We start from the raw sequence: 9,090 nt of genomic DNA, 5'->3' as shown, positions 1-9,090 counted from the left end.
TTATGATGAAAGATCAGATGACACCATAGATTTTGAGACATGCATGTTTATCAAAAGGATGTTCATGGACAAAACAAACTCCAAATCCAAGCATTGCTCACTGGTCTCCTAGAGTTATTATCATAATTAAGGCAGTCTTGATGTTGGTCAGTTGTCTGGTTGGCTGCAGCTCTGGTCAGTATGGTCACCTGCCAGTATGACCACATTTAATACTACCAAGTGTCCACCTCCTCCCTGCAGGACTGGCTACCCTCTCTGGAGGTTATTACTCTCTTCACGGTGAATGGCTCTGGCTGAATAGGAGCCTTTGTTTGGCTCCGGTTCCCACGACCCGGCATTCGCCTGCCAGTCGCGTGGCTCTAAACAGGGCACCCGCTTTTAAGGGCCCCAAGGTGGAAGACATCTGCTCACTCTGACATCTGCTAACTAACAGTTTTTACAGCAGATGTTTGATATCTGTAAATAAAACATGATTAAAGCCATATATATATAAATGAAAATCGGATTTTAATAAATTAAAAGTGTAAAATATATAGGTATATGCTTTTATTAGTACAACCAACCATTTATATATAATATTTATGTATAGAAATCTGTGTTTGATTTGATATTAAAATAACAATTTTTTTGCGTAAATGTATGCAAATCATTTTCGAGCTCCCACTTGCTTTTAAAGTTAGGCAGGTGTGTGCTCAGGTGCTTTGTCACATGGACAGCCTATTGTGTGTGTTTCCTGTGATGGACTAGGTCTGTCCTTTTGGAGGTAGTGTAACGTTGCTCCTAGCAGGTAACAATGATCCAGGAGCTCCCCGGAGTAAAGCAGCGTAACTGCACACTCTTGTTTTTTACCCTGAGAGGAGAGGAAACTGCAGTTTTGGAGGGACGGAGGGTGGAGGGGGGTGGTGCATGGTTTCAGGCTGGACATCTGTTGCTTGTGAGGGTTTTTTTCTCAGGGTCTCTCAGATATTGAATGGGACCAGTGACCTGTCAGTCTTGACTGATGGGATCCCGTGTGTGGGAAAATCCTGCAGCCAAAGAGTTGGAGTATTCACATGCTAATTGCGGCCTATAAATAAGAGGGCTGCGCCGCGCCGAGGGCCCTAGAGACTCACTGAGATTCAGCTGAGGCCGGAGAGGAGCACACAGGCACTCACACAGTGAACATGACCGCTTCATCTGTGGCGCACAACGTGGGGAAACATCCCAGTGCCAAGGAGGAGAGAAAGGTATTTACCTACTACAGCAACCGATCAACTTTTTCTTTGAGACTGTGGAACTTATTGAACTCAAATATTCAATGTGTTCAACCACCTGTTTTTCTTTACACCTATAGTTGAGAAAGCCGCTTATTGAAAGGAAACGACGGGAGAGGATAAATAACTGTTTGGATCAGCTGAAAGACACTGTGATCGGAGCTTTTAGACTTGATGTGAGTATTTCCTCACATGTTCCATCTCTAGATACTCTCTCAGATACAATTCAACGATTAGCACAGTGAATAGTAACTTTATTCCTGTTCATTTTCCAATAGCAATCCAAACTGGAGAAAGCAGATATTCTAGAAATGACAGTGAAACATCTGCAAAACATCCAGAATAATAAAGTCAACGGTAAGAAACCTCATAGCCATCAGTCTGTTGTGGTGTCATAGACACGTGTGTTGCCATGCAGGACCTCCAGGAGGGATTTATGGGACTGACCTGAGGGTCCAAAGCTAAATAAATAGTCTATAAGTGTGTAACAATAACAGTAATGTGCTATTTTAAAGTTTGTAATGTGTTTTCCCTCTCTGGTGCAAAAATCTCTGCACCAATGTGGCCCTGAGGTAGATTGAGAGAATACTGAGATCAAAACAGACAAGTAATTCGCCACCAGGGGGCAGCAGCGACACATATAAATGGTAGTTTTAGACGCTGTTCATTTGAAGTGTGTAAACTACTGTTAGAAGAGTGGGATGCAGTATAGAGTAAAGAGACCAAGAGAGATCAAAGTCACATTATTTCATTTAATTTGGCGGATTTTTTTTCCCTTTACAAATTTTTACAAAAAATACAAGAATGTAGTTTCTTGGATGCATGTTTTATTGTGGACACTAGGGGGTGCTATAACACATGTAAACCTCACGCCGCCTCCTTTCCTCCCTGCAGATCCTACTTCAGGTCTAGAGGCCCAGCAGAAGTACAGCACGGGTTACATCCAGTGCATGCACGAGGTCCACAACATGCTGCTCACCTGCGACTGGATGGATAAAACTCTCGGCTCCCGCTTGCTCAACCACCTGCTCAAGTCTCTGCCCAAATCCACAGACGAGAGCCCCCTGCAGGTGGCGGCCGGGAGTGACGCCCTTCGTCCGGCCAGCCAAGGTGCAGGACTCCCCGGCACGCCTCTCAGAGGAGACCCCCAGACCCGGAGAGAGGGCGCCCCCTTCCGTGCGATAGGACGTCAGGAGAGAGGCGCGCTCAACAGCCCCCACCTGGGCATGCTGGAGATGTGGAGGCCCTGGTGAACTGCTGGATGAACACTCTTGTTTCTCCATTTTTGTTCGGCGATCCTCTGTTATGTATCTTATAGATATGCTGCTCAGAAGACAAACACGTGGGGCGGTTTTGTTCCAATGATTATTATTGTAGGTGTGCTATAAGAATTCTATACAGACCTTTTTCAGTACTTCTCTTAAGAAGTTAACTTTCTGTAGCCTGAATTATAGAAGGCTCTTATTAATCTCTTTTCTTGTATTTATTGTATTAACATTATTTATTTGATATTATAAAATGTGACTTTGCTTCTTAGACAGCATGCTTGGCTTTTCAATGTCTTCAATCTTTTCTGTATGATTAACCCAAACTTAATAATAATAAAAAATTTAATTTGTCCACACATGGGATTTGACAAATTGGTCGTTATACTAACTCATGTTGTTGCTATGGTTATGATCAGCTCCCCTTGGTTTCACAGTCACACCCAACCTGTTTCCCTTTTCTATTACAAGACAACACATCATAGTAATAAGTTGCCAAATAGGGAAAGAATTGGCAAATAATTTAAATATCCATTGTAGTCCAATAATAAATTGATTGATTGATTGATATGTTGGCATTAAGATATCAAATCAGACACACAATTCTCTTTACCTGAACAATATAGGCAGATAGCAATCAGGCCAAAGAATGTTTAGGTGATTAAGATTTGTATGATTCACTAATGCCATAAAATAAATCCGTAATTAGAATCTCAATTAGCTACGTTAATAATGACATGGAGGATGAATGATCTATTTGCTGAATTTCAGTCCAAATTTCCCAAAAGTCATCAGAAGTCAGACTTCTGATGGTGAGCACATAATATCTGAAACTTGGATTTCCTCTGTGGCTCATGGCAGTTCAAACTCAAATCAAAGTCAAAAATGAGATTATTGCTCTGTTGATCGTTGAAGTTCAATTTTATTTTACTTAAATGTCCACACTTTAAAGCATCACTCCAATCCGCATAATAATAATTTAAAAAAAGCAATACATCATTTATTTTTGAAGACAAAAAACGTTGCACATGTCACTTTTCTCCCTCTATTATTACCTTTATGAGCGGTCACCACATGGAGCTGAGGCGGACAGAGGGGCACGCTGGTCCCTCTGCGAGTTCACCAACAAAAGCGAGCCGAGACAGCTGCTCTCTCTACAGTACACACACACACACACACACACACACACACACACACACACACACACATACACACACACCATTAAAGACCTGGAACAAGGAACAGGGGGTGGCGAGGTGCCAAAACCTTCCACTTCAAAGGTCTGGATCTCTGCTTTGATTTGGGGCACTAGACTTTACTGGTGCCGGTGCGGAAACCAAAGGGCCCCTAAAAAGACTGTACTTACCTGGAAGGTGGCACAGACGGCTCGGTAGTGTCGTTCTGCCGCAGACAGAACCGCATTTGCATGAGAATGAGCGGCGCAAAACGTGTCTAATAACGAGGACAGAGGGCTGAGCGCCATTATCAGACATAAACAAACAGGCATTGTGGGTAAAGGCACGAGCGCAACCCAAAACAAAAGACGCCATATTGATGTTACACGTAAGCTACTAGCACCACTACAATCACAATATAGGCCACGTACTCTCCAGTTAAGCAAATGAAAACAAAACACATATTTTCTAGACCTGCTAAAGTCTCATAGTGAAGAGAAGGCAGCGTTAGAATGCAGTTATAGGCCCTGAACAACGGGGAGGACAAACGAGGCGCAGGCTAACACCTGTCGCTTTCTTTGGAGAAGGGCCCTTAATTCCCTCGACTGATTCAGTTTGGGCCGAGGGGCCGCGAGGCAGCAGCTGCCAACTGAAGGCATCGTGTTACATCCGCCAAACAGCCGGTTAAATCTGCTGGATGTCGGACACGAAGCGGCAGGGCAGTGAGTGAGTCGGGCAGGAAACAGATAGCAAAGCACAGTGACGTGAAGACATTCTATGATAAATTCTCAATTGTGAAGAATATCAAGCTAAAACATGCTTTTTCCCCCCTTCATATTGCAGTCACCAAGGAATGATAATATATTGTAGCTAACTACTTTAATATATATGCATTCACTCCGTTGTATTGTAGTTCGTGAATGTGTTTACTAACTAACTATTAAGTGTATCTATTAAGAACACACTGGACTTCACACTATGTTCTTTTTTCTTCTGTTGCATATTTTACATTGAATAAAACATTTGACATGACAGTGCGCAGAAAGTTATTACAGCTCACACTCTAACAATCTAAACAGACTGAAAACAGAGCCGGCGGTCCCTTCACACATAAAGATTATTCATTAAAGCCCTTGCAGCTCCTCGGGGCTCAGACCGGGTCTGACCGCAGACAAAGAGCGGAGGCGCTCATTGGCTCCGGCCCTGTGCGCTCTGTTGTCCCCCCGCCAGAGCGACTCAGCCCCCATTCACATGCTAATCAGCCCCTATAAATACTAACGGCAGCCAGTCAGCGCCAGCAGCGCGTCTCGGTAGGATTGATAACAAACACAGCGCGCCTCCTCTGTGGGTTTAAAGATTGTTTGTACTATAACAGGTTCCGTTTGCCAGCTGCCTCCGCTGCTGACGAACCGGGAGGAGAAGCAGAAATTGGGAATAGCCTCATAGAAGCGGCGATCCAAGCAAAATGGCCCCCTCGGCTCGGCCCAGCAACATCGGACTTGGCGTGGATGAGGATGACTCCTACTATGGGATCCAGAAAGGGGACAGAAAGGTACCTGGAGGGAGAGCAGGGTTCCGCACTTGACACTGACGCACTTGTCACACCGGTTTTGCACATAAGACTCCTACCTTGTGGAATGTCGCAATAGTTATTAATTGAAGATGATCGATACTTTCCATGACTCCAAAGAACAGTTCATAAACGTAAACAAAGACTATGACGCATGTGCCTTCTGCCTATCACTTAATCACTTGAATGAAGCTTAAGCAGAAATGTTTATTGTAGTGTAATCTGATGACAAACGCTATCCGCTCATTCACTGTGATGTTTTTGTGTTTGTGCAGACGCGAAAACCTTTAGTGGAGAAGAAGAGGAGGGCGCGCATCAATGAGAGCCTGCAGGAGCTGCGCACTCTGCTGGCAGACACAGACGTGAGTACACACACACACATACACACACACATACACACTCACATACTTCACCTGTCCTGCTACATTGTTGATGGAGCTCACCTTTCTCCTCTTCCCCTCCCAACAGTTTCACTCCAAGATGGAGAACGCAGAGGTGCTGGAGATTACAGTGAAGAAGGTGGAGGACATCCTGAAGAACCGAACCCAAGGTCAGATCACCTCCATGGCCATCTTCTGTATGATGATACAAGTTTTGCATGTGTGACACCAGCGCTGATTTCTTGACATTAACATACACACATGTATCCTCTTTTACATGCAAACCTGCACATTTGCTGTTATGTATCACAATACTTTCCACCTTATACTTACAAAATGACCATATTGATATTTTATGGATGACTGTTGCACTTAATAATGATGAAATATTTAAGCTATATCATATGTTATTAATTATCCATGTCAAGTGTGACCTGAGGAAACGTGAAATGAATGTTATGGGAAGTTATGGGACTCTAGTCAATGCTATGAGTGTAGTTGTGTTGCTGATAGTGTATCACAGTTGTTGTTAATATTTATGATTGACATACATCATAGATATAGGGATGGTTTACTCATCTCTCTCTCTCTCTCTCTTCTCCCACAGAAACAGATGCACTGAACCAAGAAGCAAGTGAAAGGTTTGCAGCCGGCTACATCCAATGCATGCATGAGGTCCACATGTTTGTCTCCAACTGCCCCGGGATCGATTCTACAGTGGCGGCAGAGCTCCTCAACCACCTTCTGGAGTGTATGCCCCTGAACGAAGACCACCTCCAGGACGCACTTATGGATCTAATCACAGACACTTCTGGGAACATTAACAGCAGCACTTGGCACATAGGTGGAGAGACGTTCTGCACGAGCCCGGCTTCACCCGGGAGGACGCCGTCTGACAGCTTATCCTCCGCTCTCTCCCCGGCCCCCTCCACCACGTCTAGCGAGGACCTGTGCTCCGACCTGGAGGAGACAGACAGCGAGCACAACCAAAGCTCCGTGGAGGGACTGGAGAACAGGGAAGCTCTGAGCGTGCCCTCCATGACCTACCACCAGTCTATGTGGAGGCCCTGGTAAGACCGGGACACGGAGACACAAAACCTTTCTGTGGAGGGACGATCACATTCAGGATGATGACGTCGCCCGGAGGTAGAATCTTATCAAAGAAAAGGAAACAAATGTCCAATACAACCTAAACCATCATCCTCGTATTTAGGCTCACTGACAAAGGAGCGCAGCAAGTTCACACTCATAGCATTATGGGTAACATTGGAATGTACCAACTGATGTAGAATGATGTCTTTTCCCTGGAGAACATTCACAATTCACCCAACAAAGGACAGAAGAGGAACATTCAGGATGTTCAGCATTTGTGTCAATACGTTTGTGTATAAAGGATTTGTACTGTACGAGGAGAAAGCTCTTTTAGAAACCGAGATGTTCTGCAATGCCTCCAATTAATATAAATATTTCTATTGTATTCTGAAACGTTCTACATGTCTGTGGGTTATTTGACTTCCTTTAGGATGACCAGTTTATGTTACACAGACGTTAAAGACATGCGTCCTTCCCATTCAAATGTCTGGTTTTGATAAATAAAATAATGTATTGGAAAGTCTGTTTGTTTATGAGTTTAAGGAACAGGAAACAAAAAAGATGACGAAGGCAAAAGTATTATATTGGAGTTACTTAAGTATTGAAAAAAATATAAATAAAAGGCCAATTAGGCAGTTTGTGTGCTGGTATTAAAACATATTAGTTTGGAACCAAAGTCCATTCAATTAACGGTTTTATAGTCCCAATCTTTGACATGAGGTCATTGATAGTCGTTAGATAGCTTGTGTTAGGGCTGCGCCTGAGATATTGTCCAAATGAAGACAAATGTTATAAATTTAGAGTTAGTGTTGTGTATATTTTATTCTTGTATTGTGACCAAGCTGAATATTAAACACAATTCACATATTATACATTTACCAGAATAGACTGATCCCTGTCTGTCTGGACCCCTATCAGAGTGGCCACGCCTCCCCCCCCCCCGCCTGGTGCCTTACATGAAAGAGTCGCACCTCTTCCCCGTGTCTTCACTCTCACCTCACTATGACCATTAACAGCGGACTGTTACATCCTGTCTGGACTGAACCACCAGCGCCATATGGCTCCTCTATCACCGGTTTTTGGGGGAAATTCACATCGAGCCACTGACGGATTGTTTTTTTTATTTGTTTGTTGCTGTTGTTTTGTGTAAACCGTAGCACTCAGGAGATATGCGGCGTTCACTTGCCATGACTCACAGGATACCAATATCATACAAAATAGTAATAATGTTAATCATGGCAGCCAATAACTAACTTACTAAGATATTGTTTGTCGAGGGAATGAGACAAATGAATACAATATTGATTCATTTTCGTAGATTTTTTTAAACAAAATGGACCATAGTAGATTTTTTTCCCCGCAAACGGATTGTCTTAAACTGGTGTCTCATTCTTCAGCGGGGCCGGTATGTATAATGAAGGTAAACGTGTGAAAGTCAAAGTCTCGCCATCCTTTCACAGCACAGCACGGTAGCGCGTCATTACAGCTGCAGGTCTGATAACTCCGCTTTGACGCCCGTGATGCGTTCGCGCACCTCCCCGAAATCCCAGTTTCGCGGCAGAACGCTAATAGGCCCTTTGTCAGATCACAGGCTGAACAAAGCTCCTTGTAACGTTACTGTGTCGGAGGAGGAGATGGAGGAGGCTGAGATATAACAGTAATATAGCGACAGTATGGTGTCTGTGCTGCTGGTTGTGTCTCTTACTACCCCTCTCAACTACCAAGGGGCCTTTGCTCTTTAATTGTACTGCTGGAAAGGTTACGTCAGTTTAATTGGGGCTCTGTGACTTGATTTCTTTGCAGTTGCGTTTATATCATCAATTGTAATTATAATAACGGTCATATTCGCCTATATGTCCGAGATGATCACCCCTATTTAAAGCTGAAACTGAGTATGCGCGTGTTTTTTAATTTTACTTTTAGGCTGCACATCACTTTAATGTGCAAAAGATAAACTGAAAATATTAATTCTTAACTTCCCGCATTAAGTGACGCGATTCTTCTGTTTTAGCTTCATACTTTTGGACCGCCTGATGGAATATGGCTGTAAACACAAACAGCATGTTGAACGAGCCTGCCATCTTGTGGTCTCCTTAGGTGACTGCATAGTTTACTCATCGCTGTATTCACACTGTTTTATAGTTAACAGGTCCAAACCTTTTAAAGAGTAACGCACAACATTCACGTAAAATTTTTGTGTACTGGAAGAATGATGAAAATGGTCTTCTGGTCAGATTATTGCCTTGAAAATAAAACAATAAGAAGCTCCAGAACGTATTACTAGTATCAATATGTAAATCCTCATTGGTGTCAAATGGAATGTCAGTTGTTTTGTTTGGATGAGTGCCGTGCAAA

The 9,090-nt window shown here is 43.4% G+C and overlaps 2 protein-coding genes across 2 annotated transcripts; both read left to right on the top strand.

The window, feature by feature from the left end:
* The first annotated feature begins 1,059 nt into the window (after positions 1 to 1,059).
* her8.2 (hairy-related 8.2) lies at positions 1,060 to 2,506 on the top strand. Its single transcript, XM_076144086.1, has 4 exons — positions 1,060 to 1,226; positions 1,334 to 1,429; positions 1,532 to 1,610; positions 2,148 to 2,506. Exons 1-4 carry the CDS (start codon positions 1,164 to 1,166, stop codon positions 2,504 to 2,506), a joined length of 597 nt encoding a protein of 198 aa, XP_076000201.1. The 5' UTR covers positions 1,060 to 1,163.
* Positions 2,507 to 5,014: 2,508 nt separating this feature from the next.
* On the top strand, positions 5,015 to 7,386 carry her13 (hairy-related 13). Its single transcript, XM_076143279.1, has 4 exons — positions 5,015 to 5,245; positions 5,539 to 5,625; positions 5,732 to 5,813; positions 6,251 to 7,386. The coding sequence occupies exons 1-4, from the start codon at positions 5,159 to 5,161 to the stop codon at positions 6,715 to 6,717; spliced, it is 723 nt and encodes a 240-aa protein (XP_075999394.1). The 5' UTR covers positions 5,015 to 5,158; the 3' UTR covers positions 6,718 to 7,386.
* The last annotated feature ends 1,704 nt before the right edge of the window (positions 7,387 to 9,090 follow it).

Source organism: Genypterus blacodes, unplaced genomic scaffold (genome assembly GCF_046128005.1).
Source record: "Genypterus blacodes isolate CSIRO-AG114 ecotype Tasmania unplaced genomic scaffold, CSIRO-AGI_Gbla_v1 ptg000003l_1, whole genome shotgun sequence".
Taxonomy (NCBI): Eukaryota; Metazoa; Chordata; class Actinopteri; order Ophidiiformes; family Ophidiidae; genus Genypterus; species Genypterus blacodes.
This window is presented reverse-complemented; position numbering and strand designations above follow the sequence as displayed.

Bases quoted from the DNA above. Each gene is read 5' to 3' on its own strand.
- her8.2 (XM_076144086.1), top strand. From the start codon at position 1,164: ATGACCGCTTCATCTGTGGCGCACAACGTGGGGAAACATCCCAGTGCC. The intron at 1,430-1,531 runs GTGAGTATTTCC...ATTTTCCAATAG, and splicing joins TCGGAGCTTTTAGACTTGAT to CAATCCAAACTGGAGAAAGC. The intron at 1,611-2,147 runs GTAAGAAACCTC...TCCTCCCTGCAG, and splicing joins CCAGAATAATAAAGTCAACG to ATCCTACTTCAGGTCTAGAG.
- her13 (XM_076143279.1), top strand. From the start codon at position 5,159: ATGGCCCCCTCGGCTCGGCCCAGCAACATCGGACTTGGCGTGGATGAG. The intron at 5,246-5,538 runs GTACCTGGAGGG...GTGTTTGTGCAG, and splicing joins TCCAGAAAGGGGACAGAAAG to ACGCGAAAACCTTTAGTGGA. The intron at 5,814-6,250 runs GTCAGATCACCT...CTTCTCCCACAG, and splicing joins CCTGAAGAACCGAACCCAAG to AAACAGATGCACTGAACCAA.